The sequence below is a fragment of the Dipodomys ordii genome, unplaced genomic scaffold (assembly GCF_000151885.1).
Source record: "Dipodomys ordii isolate 6190 unplaced genomic scaffold, Dord_2.0 Scaffold7, whole genome shotgun sequence".
Classification (NCBI taxonomy): domain Eukaryota; kingdom Metazoa; phylum Chordata; class Mammalia; order Rodentia; family Heteromyidae; genus Dipodomys; species Dipodomys ordii.
Window position 1 is genome coordinate 17,284,847 of NW_012267223.1, and position 21,345 is coordinate 17,306,191.

At 50.6% G+C, this 21,345-nt stretch overlaps 2 protein-coding genes across 2 annotated transcripts in view; one reads left to right on the plus strand and one right to left on the minus strand.

Moving 5' to 3' along the window:
- Positions 1-4,247, plus strand: part of Mrpl27 (mitochondrial ribosomal protein L27) — an 11,500-nt gene extending 7,253 nt beyond the window's left edge. The window contains exons 4-5 of the mRNA XM_013036744.1: positions 365-432; positions 3,851-4,247. Of these exons, the coding sequence (XP_012892198.1) occupies positions 365-432; positions 3,851-4,057 (275 nt within the window). The 3' untranslated portion in view covers positions 4,058-4,247. The remainder of the gene's footprint in view (positions 1-364; positions 433-3,850) is intronic.
- A 5,515-nt stretch (positions 4,248-9,762) lies between these two features.
- On the minus strand, positions 9,763-21,339 carry Xylt2 (xylosyltransferase II). The gene is made up of 11 exons (XM_013038101.1): positions 21,130-21,339; positions 15,525-16,011; positions 15,083-15,258; positions 14,638-14,840; positions 14,116-14,196; positions 13,794-14,010; positions 13,479-13,655; positions 12,901-13,163; positions 12,404-12,599; positions 11,528-11,861; positions 9,763-10,897 (listed from the first exon to the last, which is right to left on the minus strand). Exons 1-11 carry the CDS (start codon positions 21,262-21,264, stop codon positions 10,575-10,577), a joined length of 2,592 nt encoding a protein of 863 aa, XP_012893555.1. The 5' UTR covers positions 21,265-21,339; the 3' UTR covers positions 9,763-10,574.
- Between the last annotated feature and the right edge of the window lie 6 nt (positions 21,340-21,345).

Sequence of the window (21,345 nt, forward strand, 5' to 3'; positions counted from 1 at the left end):
CACTCTACCACTAAGCCATATTCCCAGACCTGCCCCTACTGTTTCTTAGAAGAGCTAGAGAACAATGAAAGTGTACCTGGGCTGGTTTCTCCATGTAGTACCTGGCTCTACATTGAAGAGGCATTAAGCCCCGAGAGGTATGAGAGTGCCTGAGGAGGAGTGAGCCATAGTTAGGGAAGAGGTCCTCGATGAGATTGAGGTGTTGCTTGTGTTACACAATCACAGAATTGTTATTGACCAGGAGCAGGCCTAGAGGTTGTATGTGGCATTTGGACATGTTTTCTTAACATTTGGACATGTTTTCTTAGCAGTAGGCTGTGTAGCTATAATCTGGGCTCAGCATACCTGTGATTTTCTCTTCTAGGTCACTATGTTCATGCTGGCAATATCATTGGGACTCAGCGCCATTTCCGCTGGCACCCAGGTGCTCATGTGAGTTGCTCTGTGACCCCCCTTGTCTCTTTTCTAGGACAACCTTTTCATACTTTTAAGCATAGTAATAATAGAAACAGTTGCAGTTATTAGGTGATTACCATATGCCAAGCATTGTGCTAAATGCTATTTCTGCTCTATCTCATTACCACATCCCTGTGAGGTGTCATCTGCACTTCACAGGTAAAACACTAGAGACTTAAGAGAGTTGCAGGGCCAAAATAATAGCTGAGATTTAGATCATTGCACATCGTATGACCATTTTTCTCTTCATTGGGAAATGGAGGTAGGTTGAATAATGTACATGTGGGGCAAATGCAGCTGCTTGAGGATTAAGAAGCAATATGTTTTTGTTTTTTTTTGGGTCCAGTCATGGGGCCTGACTCTGGGCCTGGGCACTGTCCCTCAGCTCTTCAGCTCAAGGCTAGTGCTCTACCACTTGAGCCACAGTGTCACTTTCGGCTTTTTTCTTTTTGCTTATGTGGTGCTAAGGAATCGAACCCAGGGCCTCAGGCATGCAAGGCAAGCGCTCTACCACTGAGCCACCTTCCCAGCCCAAGAAGCAATATGTTGAAGTTAGAGTGAACTACCAAAATGCAATGTATTTTTTAGTGTTTTTATTAATCCATTTTGTCAGATTTGTTTACTTGTGCTGGCTTTGAGCCACAGTTTTCAGATCTCAGCCTCCTGAGTAGATAGGATTATAGGCATAAGTCACTGACACCCAGCTAATCAATAATTTTAATAAAATAAGCATCCTCCCCTCTTTTTTTTTTAATTGTCCCTGAGCTTCTTTTTTGCTCAAGATAGCATTCTAGCCCTTGAGCCACAGCTCTGCTTCTTTTTGATAGTCAATTGGGGGTAAGAGTCTCTTAGACTTCTTTGCCCTGGCTGGTTTTGAACTGCAGTCCTCAGGTCTAAGCTTCTGAGTAGCTAGGATTACAGATGTGAGCCACTAGTACTTGGCCAGCATTTCCCTTTTTATAACTCAAAAGGAATTTTTAAATTCTATTAGAATTTAAATGCAATAAAATGCATTAAATTGCAATAAAATGCAATAAATTCTTCTAAAATTAGCAACAAAAACAGTGATTTTAGTCTGTCTGTATATATATATAATATATATAAAAATATATTTTTTAATATATATTCTACCTTTAGTGTAATGTTAGCCTTCTGTTTTTACTTTTCCTTTCTCTCAGTTCTTGGAGGATGAGATGTAATTTCAGAAATTCTTTTGAGTCTTGAGAAAATAACTGTAATATACTTACTTTTCATTATTTCTAAGAGTTTTTCTTTTGCATAATTTTTTTAGTTGGTTGAAAGATAGCTTGAGGTTAATAAAATTTTGTGTGTGCATCAGAAGTAAGACCCATACAGGTATGGTAGCTCATACTTATAGTCCCAACACTTGGGAGGCAGAGGTTGAAGGATCAAGAATTCCAGGTGTAGCTGGACCCTGGTGGCTCATGCCTGTAGTTATTCAGGAGGCTAAGATCTGAAGTATAACAGAAGCCAGCTAGGGCCAACCTAGAAGCATAGCTCAAGTGAAAGAATTCCAGCCAAGCAAGCACAAAGCCCTGAGTTCAAATCCCAGTACTGACAAGAAACAAAAGAAAGTCAGCCTAGCATACATAGTATCATAACCTTACCTTTTTTTATTTTATTTTATTTTTTGTCATGGGACTTGAACTCTGGGCCTGGGCACTGACCCTCAGCTCTTCAGCTCAAGGCTAGTGCTCTACCTCTTGAGCCACAGCGCTACTTCTGGTTTTCTGAGTGGTTTATTGGAGATATGAGTCTCATGGACTTTCCTGCCCGGGGTGAACCATGATCCTCAGATCTCAGCCTCTAGAGTAGCTAGGATTACAGGCATCAGCCACCCATGCCTGGCTAACTTTATCTTTTTTAAAAAAATTATTAAGTAGTTGTACAAAGGAGGGCTAATTCCCTACGTCAGGTTATGAGTATAATGCTCCTTTGTTAGTGTCACCCCTATGTCCTCCCCCATCCTCCTATCCCTACTCAAGACCTTATCTTCAAAAAATTTTTTTAATTAAGAATTAGAGCTCAGCTGGGCGCTGGTGGCTCACGCCTATAATCCTAGCTACACAGGAGGCTGAGATCTGAGGGTTGAGGTTCAAAGCCAGCCCGAGCAGGAAAGCCTGTGAGACTCTTATATCTAATAAACCACCAGAAAACCAGAAGTGGTGTTGTGGCTCAAATGGTAGAGTGCTGACCTTGTGCTTGAAGAGCTCAGGGACAGCACCCAAGCCCAGAGTTCAAGCCCCATGACCGACAAAAAGAAAAGTAAAGCTTTATAAGATAGAGATTTCTTCATAAGGTAGAGAAGTTCTTCGTTCAAACAGAACTGTCTTCTTCATAGTCAGTATTAGTTTTGTTTTTTTTCTTCCAAAAGACACCTACCCTTCACTTTTGTAATCAGTTTTCGCCCCCTCACTCTGTAATTTTTTTCTCTGTACTGGAATCAAAAACCCAGAGCCTTCACTCATGCCAGGCAAGTGCTCTCATTAAATAGCACTCACCATGTCCAAACTACTTTTTGGCAATTTTAATAAAGAAGGACTACTAATTTATAATTATTTCAAAGAAGCTAATTTGATACAAACTGATTATATATGTGACGTTGGATATGTGATCCAAATTTACTGAAATAATAGTATAAGCTAACGAATTTTGAGCTAAGTAGTATTCTAAGATCTTGAAGATTGCTATTAATCTTTAAGAGGGTCCTATAAAAAGTATTGTCCCCATTTGTAGATGAAAAAACAAAACAAAAAAATCCCTAGCTGGGTGCTAGTGGCTCATGCCTGTTTTCCTAGCCACTCAAGAGGCTGAGTTCTGAGGATCACGGTGCAGAGCCAGCTCGGGCAATAAAGTCTGTGAGACTCTTATCTCCAATTAACCACCAGAAAACTGGAAGTGGTGCTCTGGCTCAAATTGGTAGAGCATTAGACTTGAACAGAATAAAGGCCAGCATCCAGGCCCTGAGACCGACTGGAAAAAAAAAATCCCTAGTGCTGGGATTACAGGTGTGTGTAAACCTGGCTTTAAGTCTAAAAGCATGTTTATGCTTTTAGACTTAGGGACTATGAATTGGCAGCATCCTCCTGTGCCTGGTTTTAGAAGCTGTCCAGTGTGGCTCTGACCAGCTGCAGAGACATGACTACAGTATTAGCCCTCTGGGATAGAACAGCCACCTGGATTGTTTTCTTTTTCTCTCTCTGTTATGGAGTTAGTAAATAAGTAGAAGCAAAGAAGTGCCAAATAGTGGGAAAAGGAACCTGAGATGGTGATCTCTACCTCTCCTTCTGCCCCAGATCCTGCATCTGAGGACAAAGTTGGAGGTTCTGGGATGGACCACTTGTCTCTCCAGCTAACCAGGTCTGTGTTACAGGTAGGGCTGGGGAAGAAGAAGTACCTGTATGCCCTGGAAGAAGGGATAGTCCGCTACACTAAAGAGGTGTATGTGCCCAACCCCAATGATTTGGAGGCTGTGGATATGGTCACCAGGCTACCAAAGGGTGCTGTGCTCTACAAGACTTTTGTCCACGTGGTTCCTGCCAAACCTGAGGGCACCTTCAAACTGGTAGACATGCTGTGAAGTTCTGGGGCCTTCGGACAGAGACTGGAGTCCCGGTGACAGGAGAGAGTAACATGAGAAGTCCAAGGCCTCCAAGGAAGAGGTCTGCCAGATGGTGGCTGTGGGGGACTCTGCAGTGCAGGGAAACCCTAGGAGGTCTGAAGCCAAATAAAGCTGACTGGAGTCCCCAGTGTGCTTTGGGGACAAACCTAGATGGGCTGCCTACTGCTTTGTTGGGTCTTATCCTCTTATGTACATCAAGGGGGTAAAGTGGGAAGGGGGCCTGTCAGTGAGGAAATGAGAAGTGGTTGTGTATAGGAGGTTGCTCTGGCACTGTCCCCTACAGGGAAGGAAGAGGAGAGTGTCATTGCTTCTTCCTTCAAGGATCCCCTAAAAGTCCAGGGGAGGGGGCAATAGAGGAAGCAACACACCTATGTTCTTCACCTGATACATGCAGAGGGAGCAGGCTGTACCTGCAGGGATAACTACATGGTACCCCCCACCTGTGCAGGCTCAAGCAGCAGGCTCATGTAGCACCCATCTGATTGAAAATGAGGGGCTTTCCACAGGTGAGGTAGCAAATTGCCTCAGCCATGGCTGAGAAGTAAATGGCTTCTTCCAGCCCCTGAACAACTGGACATACTGAACCTACTTTCTTTTCTGGATCTTTTTTTTTTTTTTTCTGGTCCTGGGGGGCTTGAACTCAGGCTACACTGGAGCCTCTTTGTGATCAAGGCTCTACTACTTGAGCCACAGCACTATTTCCAGCTTTTTCTGAGTAATTTATTGGAAGTAAAAGTCTCACAGACTTTCCTGCCTGGGCTGACTTTGAACTGTGATCCTCAGATTTCAACCTCCTGAAAAGCTGTTATTATAGGCGTCATTTACCAGCACCTGGCTTCTGGCTCTTGATTTATGATTTATTAAACCCCAAAGCTGGTGTTCAGTTCCAGTCCTTCTAAGGACTGCTCTACCTGCAGGCAGGGATTCCTGCCCATTTTGAAAATGTCACTCGTTTCAGTGTCGTAAGCCTATGTCCCTCTTGGAGTCTTTCCTGAAGATTCTTGGCAATCATGGCTTTGGATATGTGGGGGTCACTTAGGTGTCTTGCCTTTAGGGTCTCAGGTGCTTAGGCTTAGCTGAGTGGAGGTTCTTCCAGTCACCTGAGGAAAGAGAGGTAGGGGCAGGACAAGTGGTTACTCCCTCCTACCTAAGTGTCTTTCTGAGCAGGGCAGGGCTGCTCCTGAAATGGGAGAGTAAAGCGATGGTTGGATAGTGGTCCAGGCAGTACTTCAGTCTCATAGCTTGGTGGCAGCTGTAGAGATAAGAGAGCCTCTCCCCCAGCAATAGGAAACAAGAAGTTCCTGGAGCCATTGGCTTCTTGGAAAGCCCCTTGCAGGAGCCCAATAGGCCTTCCTAGGCTAGGTTATACTTTCCCTATATACAAAGAGGTAAATTGGGGCCTTCACTTGAATCATAGGGAACTCAACTAGTAGCCATTAGCTTGTTCTGTCTAGGGGGCTCTAATGGGGCCATTGTATTGAAAAAGCTCTATTCTTCAGGGCACCCAAGGCTGTTCTTTCACCTCTGTAGGCCCAAAGCTTTAAGTAGTGCAATCAGCTGACAACTCTGTTGTGGGCCCTCTATGAAACACTCAGAGCAGGACAGGCAAGCTGACACCATTAGGGCAGCTGGTGATTCCTAGACAGCCACACATGTAATACCTCATCCCTCTAGGATTTCCTGTATCAAAGGGGCCTAGACTCAGAATCATGCAGCACCCTTACCTATCTTCCACCCAGGGCATTGTGAGCCTAAGACTGGAGGTTCCCATCCTCCTTTCTCCCTTTCAAGAAGCCCCTCTAGGTGTCCTTAATCCATCACCACTTCATCTCTCCTGAATTCTTAATTTTTCCTTGTGCCAGTACTAGGGATGGAACTTGGGGCCTGGGTGCTGTCACTTGGCTTTTTTGCCCAAGGCTTGCACAGACAACCCCCCTTTTGTTCCTGCACCAACTCCCTGGGATAGAGCAGAGCTGCTTTAGCCCAGTAAAGGAGCTATATGTATAAGGAATACTTTACAAAGGGACACCTTAGAGGAGGGAAGGAGCAGACACCCCAGGACAGAATGGAATGGGCCTGAGGTGGCAGGAGAGAACTTAAAAGCCCAAATGAGAATATTTGGAACCCAGCCTTCTGCTATTCAAAGCTGGCAATACTGCCAGGTGCCAAGGGCTCATGCCTGTAATCCTAGCCACTTAGGAGGCTGAGATCCGAGTATCCCAGGTTGATGCTACTCCAGGCAGGAAAGTCTGTGAGACTCATCTCCAATAAACACCGGAAAACTGGAAGCGGCTTAAAGTACAGCGCCAGCCTAGAGCACAAAGCTCAGGGACAGCACCCATGCCCTGAGTTCAAGCCTTATGATCAATTAAAAAAAAAAAAAAGATGGGCAGTGCAGATCTTGGTACTCCAGGGTCACTGAACTCCCATACACAGCATTCTTCTCAAGTGGCTTGGGAGAGATGTGCTCTAGATGACTTTACTGACGAGGCTGGTTGTCTAGCCCACGGTGAGACACCAAGAGCACTTTTGCCCCAACCCTGTGGCTTGGAATGGCAGTAGGGTTCTGGCCAGTGCCTGCAACTATGGCCAGGAAGCTTTTGCTCATTACATGGAGAAGTAGGGCCAAGAAAGGACATTGACTTTGATGGCAGCCAGAAGACTTCAGGCTAGCCTCTCACTGGCACCATATCCATCCCAGGAATCCCAGTCCAGAGTATCCACCACCTCTAGAGCCAGGCAGCCATGTACAGCTTTCTGGGTTCTTCACCCCTCCTGTTCTGCTTGTCCTGGTTGATACGAGGCTATGACCTAGTATCCTGTAGCCTGTGTGCGTGGCAGCCACAAGGGCCTCTCTTCCACCCCCAGGAAAAGGGTTTGGCTGGAACAGACTCAGCTTCTGTTAAGCCTGATCACTAACTAGGGGAGTTCCAGCTGCTCCGATCTGTGTTCTCAGTCTCAGATGGCCTTCTAACTTACTTCCCATTGGCCTAGGTAACTGAGTTCTTGGTGCCAATTGGCTGTTCTTTGGTCTTGATTCTACCTCTAATGGTTGCCCTAGAAACCAAGCACATGGGCAACAAAATACAAAAGCCTCAGCCCAGGCTCTCCAGGGCAAGTATTATGTAGCTCTGATGCCTGCCTGCCTGCCTGCCTGTACTGCAACCCATTCACATCCCATCTCCAGCCTGGCCCAAATTCTGGTGTTGACTTCAGGGGGATTGCAGAGAAACTTCAAAGCCTATGGCTGCAGGCTGAGCTAACCACAGAGGAAGGAAACAAGAACAATGTCAGGAGTTCTCACAGTAGTGCCTCAGTGACGTGAACTCAGGAGAGGACAGTGCCGAGGACCTCATCCTGCAGATTTGCTTCCTACTGAAGCCTCCCTCTGAATTTGAGACAAGGACTCTGATCCCAGGTCCTGCAAAGCTTCCAGCCCCATAGTAAGGCCAAGACAAGCTTGCCAGAGTAGAGGGGCTGGGGCTATACTCCCTTCTACGTGTCAGCAAACAAATATCACCTAGGAAGCTTTAAAAACACACTATGGCAAGGTTGAAGCCTCCAGCTGACAAAATCAGACTAAGGGCAATCTATGGGCTAGACAAGAACATAAATTTGGAATAGTTGCAGCAAGTGACAGCAGTATGGATCTGATACGATGAAGAATGGCAGGGGATGATAAAGTGTGAGCCATTTAAATTAGCAAACCAGTGCTCTCAGAACCACTGTACCTAACACAGCATAGCCATGGCTTGGGTAACTGCTGGTTTGTGAGTTCTGGGCCAGTAATCTACCTGTTCTGGTATTCACTGAACCCAGTTAGTAATTTTAAAAGAATTGTGTGTGTATGCTAATATTGGGACTTTAACTTGGTCTGTTACTCCGGGCTGGCATTCTACTACTTAAGCCCCAGTCCCACTTCTGGCTTTTAGAGGGTTAGTTGGAGATTAGAGTCTCACAAACTTTCTTGTTCAGGCTGGCTTCGAACCACAATCAGGTCTCTTGAATAGCCACAGTTACAGGCATAAACCACCAATATCTGGCTCAGTTTTTTCTTTTTATTGACCTAAAAGTTGATGTTGGGAAACAAAACCCTCAACATTGTAGACTAGAGTACAACCACAAATACTCACTAAATGAGGGGAAAAATAACCATCTTCACTTCTGGACCAAAACACTTGGGTACTCTTAGTTCTTCCTGCCTACATGTTCAGCCATGCACTGAGAGGAGTGCTCAGTGAGAGGGGCTCTTCCTCTTGCCTCCCTCTGAAACATGCTGTCACCATCCCCAACATATCACAGCTCTTAATGTGTGTTCTGATCAGCTACACAAAGATCTTAAAAGTGCCTGCCTCTGAGGGTTGTGAGGATTGAGGCTGGTAGCCAGATCTGAGCAATGGCTATGAAACACCTTGTGCTGTTAGTGGAAGTCAGGGGCTCCCTCTTCTGGCAACTTGGAAATCTTGATGGGGTAGCCTTTTATTCCCTAGCTGAACTGAGTTGAGCTGAAGTGAAGCCAGTGTCTAGCTGATAGGGCAATTTTTGGTATCTATAAACCTCATTCTTGCTCCCACACCATGTAAGGTAGGTACACAGAACAAATTCTGAGGCAGCTAGGGATCTGAGAAAGGGAGAGGTGCTAAACATTTTAGGGTTACCTCTCCCAGGTCCCAGGAGTGACTAGGGCTCTAATCCCTGCTTTACAAATACATGTTCTGGTGGTAACTAGCAGACCATGTCTGATAGTCACTATTCTTGGGGATACCTCAAAGGTGGGACTGGGGTAGGAAGCAACCTGGCTCAGTGGCAGGGTCACAGTTCTTGAGAGGTTTTCCATTCCTTCTGATTCCTGGATAGATTCTAAACTGTTTCTGCATTTGCTTTTTTTCTTTTTGTTAGTCGTGGGGCCTGGGCGCTGTCCCTGAGCTCTTTAGCTCAAGGGGAGCAATCTACCACTTGAGCTACAGCACCACGTCCGGTTTTCTAATGGTTTATTGGAGATAAGAGTCTCACTGGCTTTCTTGCCCAGGCCGGCTTTGAACCTGGACCCTCAAATCTCAGCTTCCTGAGTAGCTAGGATTACAGGCGTGAGCCACTGGCACCCAGCTTGCCTTTGTTTTTCTATCAAAATAGTACCAGTGAAAATCCCTAGGTGGCTGGGTGCTCAGGCCTATAATCCTAGCAACTCAGGAGGCTGACATGAGGACTGAAGTTTAAAGCTAGCCTAAGCAGAAAAACCCAAGAGACTCTTATCTCCAACTAACTAGCAAAATCTAGTAGAGCTATGGCTCATATGGTAGAGCTCCAGCCTTGAGCAAAAAAGCCAAGCAAGAGTGTAAAACCCACCAGGCGCCAGTGGCTCATGCCTGTAATCCTAGCTATTTAGGAGGCTAAGATCTGAGGATTGCAGTACAAAACTAAGCCCAGGCAGGAAAGTCTGTGAGACTCTTTATCTCCAATAAACTACTCAGAAAAAGCCAAAAGTGGTAGTGTGGCTCAAGTGGTAGAGTCCTTATCTTGAGCAAAAGAAGCATAGGGATAGTGCCTAGGCCCTGAGTTCAAGCCCCAGTACCAGCATTAAAAACCAACTCACAAAACTCCCATGTAGCCCCAAGGAACAATGGTTCACGAACACTCAGGTAGAAAAACACAAGAGGCCCAGCTTAGAGAGATAGAGATATATTTCCTCTGTTGCATATTTCAGACTCCACACCACACTTCAGGCACAATGCGAACTCCAGGTTCTTCTGAGCGCCCTAACAGTCTTCCTATACTGCTTGTGAGGCTCACCTGTGCAGGGCATACCTAGGAGTACCTGGGAAACTGCATGTCTCAGTAGGCTCGGATGCCTTACCTTTTTCCTGGCATGGGGCAGGGTGGGTTGAAAAGCCTGAGAGCCAGCCCCACCCCTGCTCTAGGGCCCCCTGGCTACCAGAGGAGAGGCTGTCCCATTAAAGCCCAGCTCTACATTGGCCCCCAAATGACTTGTTTCTAGGCCTGAGCCTGGCAGGGCACTTGTACCAGCAGAGCCACAGCCCTGAGCACCACAGGCCCAAGAGAGCAAGACAGGCCCAGCCTTCCCAGAGCAGAGGCAGATGGGTGAAGTAGGCCCTCCTCCCTGCAGCCATGACCACCTTCCTGGGGGCTGCTCTGAGCCTTATTGCACATATTTTGTTTCTAGTTCCTCCCCCCACCCATTTTAAATAAAAAAACAAGTACAAATTAGGAGGGAGAGGAAGAGCCGGCGTGGAGCGCTGCTGGAGCATCCTCCTGGAGTTCCCACTGAAGCTCTGGTCCCTAGCAGAGCCATGAGCAGTAGTGAGTGTGCGCCCACTTTCCCTGCTGTGGGTGTGGCTCTTGATGGCTGAATGGGTATACTGCCTAGGCCTCTGGTTCTGGCTGTGGGAGAGGACATCCCTCCATTGTCTGTAAGGTGCAATTCCCCGGGTCCTCCGGGTGTGTTGGTTGGGGCCTGCTACCTGAGTCGCCCATCCGCTTTGACAGGCCCCAGTTCTGATTTGGGGTCAGGAGACAGAGAGCTCCAGCTGGTCAGTCTGCAGGGCTCCAGGGAAGGACAGGAGGAGGGGCCCATGGCACATAGTCCCGCCACAGACCAGAAACCACTCATTTCCCCATCTGTCCAGGTCTCGAGTGCAGGACCTGTGAGCTCTTTGTGCCGCCGGGCAGCCTCCTCCATAGGTTCTGGCTGAGGCAAGTTCAAGATGCCACTCAGCCCCTGGAAACTCTGTTCCATGTACTCGTTGTGGGGTGGTCCTGCATGCAGCCAGCTAGCATCATCTAGGGGTAGAGAGCAGGCAGTAAGTATCTCATGGAGGCTAGATTCCCAAAGTCAAAGCTGGAAACTCCAGTTCCTATCCTAACCCTACCACTACTATAGCCTATCTTGTGGTGTGACCTTGGGTTAATCAAAAAGACATCCTGTGTCTATAAAATGGTTAGTTATATAAAACAAAAGTAGCAATCTCTTAACTCCTAACTTTAGGATTAAGTCAAACAGTAGGTTCAAGGCACTTTAAAAAAGGTAACAGTACGGATCAGGGGGCATACACTTAAAATCTTTGCTACTTGGGAGGTGGAGGGAGGACTGCAGTCTGAGGCCAAGTTAGTATCTGAAAGACAAAAGGACTGGGACATGGCTCATGTAGTAGAGCAATGAGGCTGATTTCCATCCCCAACACTGCAAAAGAAGGGAGGGAGGGAGGGAGCGATGGAAGGAAGGAATAAAGGAAGGAAGGAACAGAAGGAAGGAGGGAGGGAGGGAAGAAAACTTCCTTCCCACTCTACCACACTGTAGGGCCCTAGCATGCTAGGGATAGAAGACAAAGGCCCCAGTCCTCACTCTTCTCTGAGATTGGGGGTCTTCTTGATAAATGCCATTCTGTTACACTTCTGACTCTAGATCCTTACCTTTCCTGAGAGGTAGTTTTCGGTTGAAAGTCAAGGGCAGCACGAGGAAGCGGGTCTCACTCAGAGGTTCCCAGAACTGAAGCAGCCGTACGGTCCAGGCTCCTGGCCGCAGGGGCCGGCTCAGAGGGGGCTTGTATTGTGTGACCTCAGTGTCTGCATCTACCGTGATGTCATATGATGTGGCCACTACATAGGTTGGGTCAATCCAGACCACTGTAGCTGTGAGGTTGGGGCCCCGCGCCCAGCGCTGCATGGCTACAGGCTCATCCAGTGGTCCCAGAAGCCCCCCAAAGTTCCGGAAAAGACGTTCTTTGGGGTCCCACTCAGTGCCAACCTGTAGGGAAGGAAGCAGTTGGGCAAGAGCCTGGAAGAAATATTCTCTCTACTCTGCTGCAGGCTACTCACTGCCTCCTCTGGGCCTCACTTTCCCCAGCTACAAATGAGAGAGGGTCAGACTAGAAGTTGAATCTCTCTCCTATTCTCTCTGCAGTACTGATGCCCAGAATAGGGCAGGCAATCCCATCATGAAGCCAAAGCTTTTGGGGAAGAGACCCCCACCCTCAACCTTTATAGCCTAATGGGATGCCCAAGTCTCTAGAATCCTTGTAGATTATAAGTTTGGGCTTGTAATGGAACTGAAAAATCCCCTCCCTACTCACTGAACATCCTCTGGGTCCTCCATGTGGGAGGACGTCTCAGTGTACACATGCAGGGATGACATGGGCATGTGCCACTCCTGGGTAGGAAGAACACAGTGGACCCGCACATAAAGGCGGGACAAAGTCCTTACCCTTCCCTTGGTGTCTGTCCCTCTCTTCCCACTTCCTGCATCTTGCTAGGGGTCAGAAGAAAGCAAAGGGGAAAGACCTGTCCCACCTCCAAACTCTGCAGCCGGCTGGCCTGGTCACTGCGCCCCAACAGCTTCAGTGACCCCTGGGGCATCACCCACATCTCAAGCGTCTCTGCTGGCCCCTGGGCTGAGGGCTGCACGGCCTGCGTCACCAGGTAGCCCTGGAAATGGTCGTCATAGAAATACAGGTGCACACTGGACGGCAAACCCCTGGGCTCAAACCTAAGAAGGTTCCAGCAGGGAGAAAGGGAGATGCCATCAGCACACCTGATTCAGCCTGGAGTCCCAGGGAGGGGGCACTGCGAGTCCCGTCCCCAGGCACTTCTTGACCCCAAATCTTACACTCCACATCACCTCTGTGCCTGGCTTTTGCCTTTTTGTTCCTATTACTATTAGTTGCCATAGCTGTAGTATTTCTTGCATTTTTCTCTTATCTCAGACTGGGGATTCCTATGGGATGGGGGCTGTCTTGTCCTGATTTGCCTCCCGATAAGGGGACTTCTGTGTCAGAAGGACATCTTACCTGCAGAGTATGGTAGCCTGTGGGGGTGCAACTGTGGCAGCATGGCGAAGGCTGAGGCGTACGAAGGCTGTATAAGCAGTCAGCATGACGTCACTAAGCCCACTGGGGCCATCCGCCATGTCATAGATGTTCTCCCAGTAGGCCTTAAGGGCTGGGGTGCCAGGTGGGTAGCTGCCATACAGGTGGAAGTCCAAGATTTCCAGAACTTCTTGATTCACCGTTGACTCAAACTTCCGAGCAAAGAAGGTGGGTCTGGAGACTTGCTGGAGAGGGAAAGGAAAGGGTGTGTGTGTGTGTGTGTATATGTGTGTGAAAGGGTCTGGAGGCAGGACAAGTGGCTGGCCCCTCTCAGCAGGGCCTGCACTCAGCCTCCCAGGGATTCTCCAGCTATTGCTGTAGTCCCAGCCCCCAGTGTGCTCCAGGCAGATGCCCATCCTGCCTTTTTCTTTTTTTGGTAATGGTAGTGGTACTGGGGCTTACTCAGGGCCTTGTGCTTGGTAGTGGGTACTTTACTGAGGTGGCCCCTGCCCCATCCTGCTCATGAGGAAAGCTGGGCTGGAGAGGCTTGGGAAAAACACCTGTAGCCGGAGGAAGTCCTGTGGCTTGAAGTCATTGGGAGAGCAGCCACACCAGTCCACAATGTGCTTGTACTGGCACTTGCAGCCCAGCTTGCGGTTCCAGTTGGTGACACGCAGGTTGTTATCCACGAGACTCTCACAGGCTGGGCTATTCTCCAGCACCGTGTGGAAGAAGGACTGAAAATGACAGGAGAGGATGATGAGCCACGGATGACACACACACACACACACACACACACACACACACGGCTTTCATACCTACACACACACACACACACACACACACACGGCTTTCATACCTGCCCAGTCACCCACCTCAGCTGGGAGCAGTGTGTATGTGTAGAACTGGCGTAGCTGGGCCACAAGTGGGTCATCTGTGTACACCACGTACTCCACAAAGCTGCGTGTCAGCACGAACCAGTCGGAGCCACCATCCACCACAATGCCCGCCGGGATCTGCCGCTCGCCCAGGCGCCACATGTGAGAGTCACACTCATGGAATAGCCGGTCCAGTCCCTGCTTCTTGATGAACCTGTGGGTGGCAGAGGAGGATCCAGGCGCTCACTGACAGGGCAATTACTACTCCATCTGTGATGGGTAATGACAAGCCCTGGGCCTCTTTCCCCACTTCCCTCACCTGGAGTTGTCCCGACCATGCGACTTGAGGAAATTCTTGTCCCGGTTCTTGGACAGGAATGCCACCAACTCTTCATTGGTCCTGATGAGGGAAGAGGTGTTCAGGGCAGCTTCTCAGTCATTGACCCAGAGTAGACTCCTGTTAGCACACTTTCACCTCTGCCCCTTGGACATGCCTTACTTGCTGAGAGCTCTCCAGACGTCATGTGCCCTTAGCTGGTGCTCTGGCTCGGTGGCACCTGAGAGCCCCAAGGAAGACTTGATCCTTCCTCCACTCCTGTCTGCCTCAGCACCCCAGGTATGGGCCTTTGGGCCCTCCGCCCTGCCCCCATCTCTTACCGTGCCCAATCCATGGCTCATCCTTTACCAGCCCTGCACTGACACATAGCTGGGGCCAAGAGGGCTGTGTGAATCCCAGAATGAGGCTTAGGGGAGGTAAAAGAGCCCATTAGGGCCCACTAAACCCAAGTTCCCAGATGAAGCCCCACTCCCACCCAGAGGGTTCAGAGCCCCATCCCCACACCTGGTTGGGTAGTCAGTGGCACTGAGGTTGATGAAGAAGTCCCAGGCCCAGCCAGGTACCTCCAGCAGGTCCTGCATGCTCCGCAGGTACATCCTCAGAAGGCTGGCCCCACCCCAGATGGTGACCATGCGCCAAGGTGTCACCCGCACGTTATCGTACTGTTTGGCCAGCTCTACAACTTCGCGGTGCAGGTAGTCGGAGCGCTATGGAAGAGGGGATACTCACCATACATAGCCAGGCCCCAGGTTATAATTCCCCATCCCAGCCCAGGAAGCAGAGACAGCAAAGACAGGGCTTGGCGTCTCACGGGCCATGCCACCTGATGCTCCACCAGCCTGAGTCTATTTCCCTGGCTCTAGGATACCAGTGCCAGATGAGAGAGACCTTGGCTACTGTGACCTTCAGAGTCATCCCACATCCCCTTGGCTTTTCCCACCAACAGTACCTTGTCCACATGGATATAAAAGAAGTGCTGCTTATGATAGACGGCCTTGAGGAGGCGCTTCAGCTGGCGGATGGCACGGCCATGAACGACCAGCATATAGGCGATGCGTACAGGGGGGCCCTCCACAGGCTGCTGGGCACGGATCTCTTCCCACTGGATGCCAGGACTCATCTTCCCTGAGAGGATGAACAGGAGCAATCGTGAGGCCCACCTGAGACCACAGAGCAGGGGTGCGATGGGAGGAGGGGCTGCCTGGCTTCCAATAACAGCAGCCCAGGGTTGGAGCCTTGAGTCCCAGATCCCTCTCTGCAATTTCATTCACTTAATACCAGCTTAGGCAACAAGGTGGACCACAAGGATGAGGAAAATGAGGGTAAAGATCTGCACCATGCCATCTCCCACCTCCACACCCAGGAAGAACTCGGGTTCCCTTGTCCCTCACCAGCCAGCTGGCAGTGCCGGGGCACAGCCTTGGGCATGAGGTTCCCAGCCTGGTGCAGGCACACCACATTGGCGATCTCCTGCTGACACTGCTTGGTGCTGGCCCGGGCCAGTGCAGACAGTGCATCCTTGCCCACGATCTCACACTTAGGGGTGAAGCCATTGTCCGTGGGCTGGGGAGCACCCTCCACGCTCCCTGTATCTCCATGTGGTGGGAAGCCAGCAGCCAGTGCCTCTCCAGCTGCTGCTCCACTCAGGTTCTGGCGGCCTGGGGCCTCTGGGGGCGGGGCAGGTGGGATTCGCCGGCTGGCTCTGTGCCGAGTGGTTACTGCCCGTACCACCTTGGCAACAGGTACACCTGGGCTCTCAGCGCGGCCCCGCCAACGTCCATGCCTTCTGCCTGCACTGCCCCGGCGCCCCGCAGAACTGTCTGTGTCCTTGGAGCCCTCTCCAGGGTCCAGTGGCCGTGGCTTCCTCTGCCTTCCTTTCTGTAATAGATACACAGACAAAGATCATGGGGCAGTTGCTCACTTCCTTTTTGGCCCAGGGGCACCCTCCGACCTAGATGCTTCTTCCTACCCTTCAACTGAATGAAGTCCTGCTTGCCTGAGAACTCTGTGCAAATAGTACTGCCCCTGAATCAGATAGTGGCATGGCCTCAGCCCTCCCTGCATCACCCCACTGCACCCACGTTCCCCATAAGCTCTCAGATCATACCACACTGAACTTTTTTATTATCTTTTTTTTTGGGGGGGTGGCAGTCCTGGGGCTTGAACTCAGGCCTAGGCACTGTCCCTGAGCTTCTTTAGCTCAAGGCAAGCACTCTACAATTTGAGCCACAGCAGCACTTCTGGCATTTTCTGTTTATGTATACTGAGGAATTGAACCCAGGGCTTCATGCATGCTAGGCACACACTCTACCACTAAGCCACATTCTCAGTCCCACACTGAACTTTTTTATGCTCTGGATTCACATAATGCTTTCTCCTTCAGCGCAGTTAAGCCATGAGCACCCACCCATATTCCAAGAGAAAGGTGCAGAGACCCTAAAGAAAACGGAGATGCCTCTACTGTGGCCCACTCATTCCACCAGACACATTTCATTCTCCTTCTCCTCCTTTTTGGTGCCTGCTCCAGCTCTGTTCTCCCAGTCTTTTCTCAACACAGCCATTAGTGTTCCTGTTACAATTTAAGTCCCACCCTACTATTCCTCTGCTCTAAACTGCTGTAGCTTCCCCGCTTAAGACCAGGCTACCACCAGGTGCAGGTGGCTCACACCTGAAATCCTAGCTACTCAGGAAGCTAAGATCTGAGGACTGTAGTTTGAAGCCAGCCTGGGCAGGAAAGTCTGTGAAACTCTTCTCTCCAATTAACCACCAAAAAGACACAAGTACAGCTGTGGCTCAAGAGGTAGGGTTGCTAGCCTTGAGCAAAAAAAGCTCAGGGACAGCATCCAGGCCCTGAGTTCAAGCCCAGGATTGGCAAAAAGGAAAAAAAAAAAAGAGAAAAGAAAAAGAAAAAACTGAGCTGCCCCTTCCAGCATCTTCCATGGACCCCTTGGCCTCATTCTCCTCCAGTCACAATGGCCTGCTTGGTGTCCCTCCATCTCCCCTGGTGCTTCTGGCTCTAGCTTGACACTGTCTGTGCCCTAGGTCTGGAACATCATTGATTTCTTGCCTCCTTCAATTCTCTGCTCAGATGGCAGCTTCTCAGTAAGGCCTGCCCTGGGCACTGTATTTAAAACTCTAGCCCTCTTTAATCCTCTGCTTTATCTTCCCCCACAGGAATATGACAATACTTTCTACCATCCTACTGTTTGTATTGTTATTCTCAGTCTGTCCCTCATGCCTTAACAGACTCTATAAGAGCAGTGATTTTTGGCTGTTTTGTTGGCTGGCATATTCGAAATGCTCAGGAGAGAAAGTATCAGAGAATTAGACAATCAGTATTGGTTGAAAGAATGCACGCAGGACTGGAGGCATGACTCAAGTGGTAGAGCACCAACTGCAAGCAAGAAAGGTGATAGAGCTTAAGGCCCTGAGTTCAAGTCCTAGCATTAGCACACATGCATGCATGTGCGCGCACACACACACACACACACACACACACACACACACACATCACCACCACCACCGCCACCACCCCCACCACCAACAACAAAACTTATTATTACTGGGAAGGGAGGGAGTCAAATCTAGAGCCCAAAGTGAGTTCTTCCTACCCCTTACCTCCCTAAGACTTTCTCTTCAGTCCCCCACTAGAACTTAGCAGGGACATGACAGCCACCTTCAGGACAGAGCCCTACCCCAATAACCTGGCATCTAGACCCTCTGTGCCTGGCACCCGCCCATCCCTCTAATATCTTGAGAGGAATCCTGTGAGAGCTAAGGTGTCTATCCTTATCTGGGAGATAGATACCTGTTCTATACCTACATAGGGGAGGGCACCCTGGGCTGGGCAGGCCCCTGGGAAAGGGAGGGCAACTCCACTGAGCTGGGTATTCGTGGCTTCTAACCTGGCCCTATAGCAAGCAGAGAAAGCCAGGCCCAAGCTTACATAGATAGAGATGACGGAGAGGTGTGGGTTCTTGGGGTCAAAGCCAGTTTCAGCAAGTCAGGAAGCTGGTCAGGAGGGCAGGGCAGGAGGGCACTGAGCCAGGCTGGCTGTGGTGGGGGACAGGATGTGGGAGGAGGCGGGCATGTTGGTGCCCTGCACTGCAGCAGGGAGCTGGCTGACCCTGAGAAGGACAATCCCAGAGGAGGCCCAGGACGAGAAGGCAGCAGTGAAGAATGAGCAAGTTCCACCCATCCTTCCCAGTCATGTCAATAGAGAGCCCCAGAAGGGCCGGAGGCTTATGTCCCTAGAGCAGCTGCCCTGAGTAGCTTCTGGGGTCAGAATCTCCTCTGATTACTGAGGTAAGCACTGGTCCTCCGCCTGATGTATTCTGGCCTCAGCCCCTCCCTACCCACTTATGCCCCAGCAAGGAGGCGTTAAAAGTGTTACACCACTTCAGAATACTAAGAACCTCTGAAATCTTTCTCTGAGACACAGAGATAGTGGACAAAGAAATGCTATACTCTGCCCCACTCCCCTTCCCCCACTTCACAAACTACCTTTAAAACAGCAATGAGAGATGGTTTATGAAAGCTTTGAAAACTATCAAGGGGCTCTTTGGAGGCTAGTGATAATCCCAGGTACTTGCTTTCACCTCTCCACAAGCAGCAGAGTGCTGGCTGTAAATGTAAGCTAGGTCCCACTGTGCACTCTTCCCACTGCACTTAGAGTAAAATCCAAGCCCTGCGCTATGCTCCCTTTGCCCATGCAGAATGGAACCATCTTTGGGAAAATGCCCCACCCTCCTATCCATTCCTCAGCCCATTCTCCTTAGGGCCTTCTTCCCAAACTCCCCTTTGCATCTCTTCCTGCAGGAGGCCATTTCCCATCTCCTGATCTAAACTGGCCTCCTTGTTATTCTGGTGGGTTTCCTCTTCACTGTCTCTCCCAATAGACTGTCTTTCCACAAGGGCCAGGACCTCATCCATTCTTTACTTCCCTGCCCTCAGTATTACCACACTGTCTGGTACAAACAGGGCTTAATAAATATTTGTTGACTGAATGAATGTTCAGTGCTGAGACAATAAGAGTTATGTATTTGACAGCTTAGCCTGTGCCAAGAACTCCTGCAAGTGCTCACAGGCAGAAGCTTTTCTATTTGTTTTTTTTTTAATCATCCAAGAAGAAGGTATACCCAGTCAGGTGCCAGTGGCTCACATTTTAATCTTAGCTACTCTGGAGGCTGAGATTTGAGGACTGTGGTTTGAAGCCAGCCTGGACGAGATTTGCAGTTAACCACCAATAAATCAAAGTGAAGCTGTGGCTCAAGTGGTAAAGCACTAGCCTTGAGTTGAAAAAACTAAGGGACAGTGCCCAAGTTCTGAGTTCAAGGCCCAACCTGGCACATTAAAAAAAAAAAAAAAGGCACATGTAGAGGATGCTCCTGCTTCAGCCCTTGCCCTCCTAAGCACACTATAAGGCCTTGCAAAATCCCCAATCTGGTGAGGGGTCCAAGCTCCAGTGGCTGCCAGTACTGCACAATCTTTTGGTCACTGGGGATCTTTTCCTATCCTAGTCCAGGATTCCTTTCACCTCAGCTAGGAAGCCTGAGGAGCAGGTGGGCCTGGGGTAGGCATCCCTGCCCCCTCTGCTGCCTGAGTTTTCAGGCTGTGGACAGGGCAGCAGAGACTCAGTCCACTGATGTAGCACAGGGCCTTTCTAACAGGCTTGAGTGCTCTGACATGCTGCCCCCCCCAACCCCCCATCCACCAGGGTCTGAAGGCTGCCTAAGTGCCTCTTCAGCCCATTCCATCTTAGATATCCAGTCTTTTCAGAGACTCGGGGCTGAAACTCTCTCCTCCTCACTGGTCCACACAAAACAAGCTTCTTCCCTTCAGAAGTCACAGAGACCAGCCACCTCCACAGCCATCCTCAGCTTCTTTTGGGTCTTAACCCCTCAGTTCCCAGGGTCTCACATGACTCTTTCCTGCTTCCCTCACCACACCAGCCTCTTGCTTCTCCCCCATAGCAAGGGTAGCTCCAGGGTCCCTTGGCTTTCACCCTGCCAGGTAGAGAAGCCCAGGAAGACATGCCAAGCAAGCCTCTGGCCCAGAGCCCTGGAGGCTCTGAGAGCGGGCATTTGAGAGCGGGGAAGCCCTGATTTCTGCCACAACTTTGGGATATGGTTTGGCCCAACCTCTGCACCTTCCAGGATGGACTCAGACCCCACGGGACCCTTCCTAGTCACACGAGGGATCCTGTGACTGGATTTGCAGCTGAAACGGCACCAGTCAAGTGAGAAAGACCCTTGGGGCGGGGGGCTGGGGCTCTGCTAAAGCAGCTGCCGCTGTCCCCATTTCCTTAGAGCCATCTACCACACTTCTAAATATCCCAAGCCCAACTCATCAGCTACTTCCCCTCCCGAAGACCTGCTCAGGTTCTTCCAACCCAAGGCTGAGAAAGCCACACCTTGAGGACATGCCTGCTTTCTCCCTCAGGGTCACTCTCTATTCCCACTGTTCCCGGGTATGCACTTTGTCATAGGCCCTAACTCTACCCCTGACTTCCACTTCCCCACCGGTCGCTGCCTCTCAGGTGCAGCTGGGCACCGATGCTCCGGGTCCCTGGGCCCCACTCCTCCGCCCACGGCGCACACCGCCCCCGCCCCCTCCCAACTTCAGAAAGTTTGGCCTGGGGCTCCCCGCCTCGCAGCAGGCTTGGGCCTGGCCCCACCTTCCAGACCTAATCCCCGCGCCTGACCTTCATGGCTCCCCCGACCGGAGACCACCCCACCACGACCTCCCGCCTGGGCTCCCAGTCTGCCCGCCGCCCAGGCCTCCGGGTCACGCACCGCCTCCGTGCCCAGCCTGCCAGGCCAGCCTGGGAAGGAAGAGCCAGGGGCCGGATGCCGGGCTCGCGGCGGCTCTGCCTGCGCCCCTCAACGCTCGACGCCGGTGCCCCACGAGCCTGGCCGGGGCCGCCTGCAGCCCCAACAGGACCCTTCGCACCCCCGCGCCTGGCCTGCCCGCCTGCCCGCCCGGCCGTCGGAGCACCTCGCCCGGCTCGTCCTCCTCCAGGCCGCTGAAGCTCCACACCACCAGGCCTTGAAGCAGCAGGATGGCCAGCGCGGTGGCGATCGCCAGCTTGTAGCGCCGCACCAGCTTCTGCACCCGCGCGCTCGCCACCATCTTCCTGCCCCGGACGCGGGGCGCGCGCCCAGCCCTGCAACCCCGCCACGGGCGTGCGCACGGGCGCGGGGCGGAGACTCC

What these genes read in the sequence shown, in the direction of transcription:
- Xylt2 (XM_013038101.1), bottom strand. Translation starts at nt 21,264, where the DNA reads ATGGTGGCGAGCGCGCGGGTGCAGAAGCTGGTGCGGCGCTACAAGCTG. An exon ending in CATGGTCGGGACAACTCCAG is followed by an intron (nt 14,011 to 14,115) that starts GTGAGGGAAGTG and finishes TGCCACCCACAG; the next exon opens with GTTCATCAAGAAGCAGGGAC. An exon ending in ACACACTGCTCCCAGCTGAG is followed by an intron (nt 13,656 to 13,793) that starts GTGGGTGACTGG and finishes TGTCATTTTCAG; the next exon opens with TCCTTCTTCCACACGGTGCT.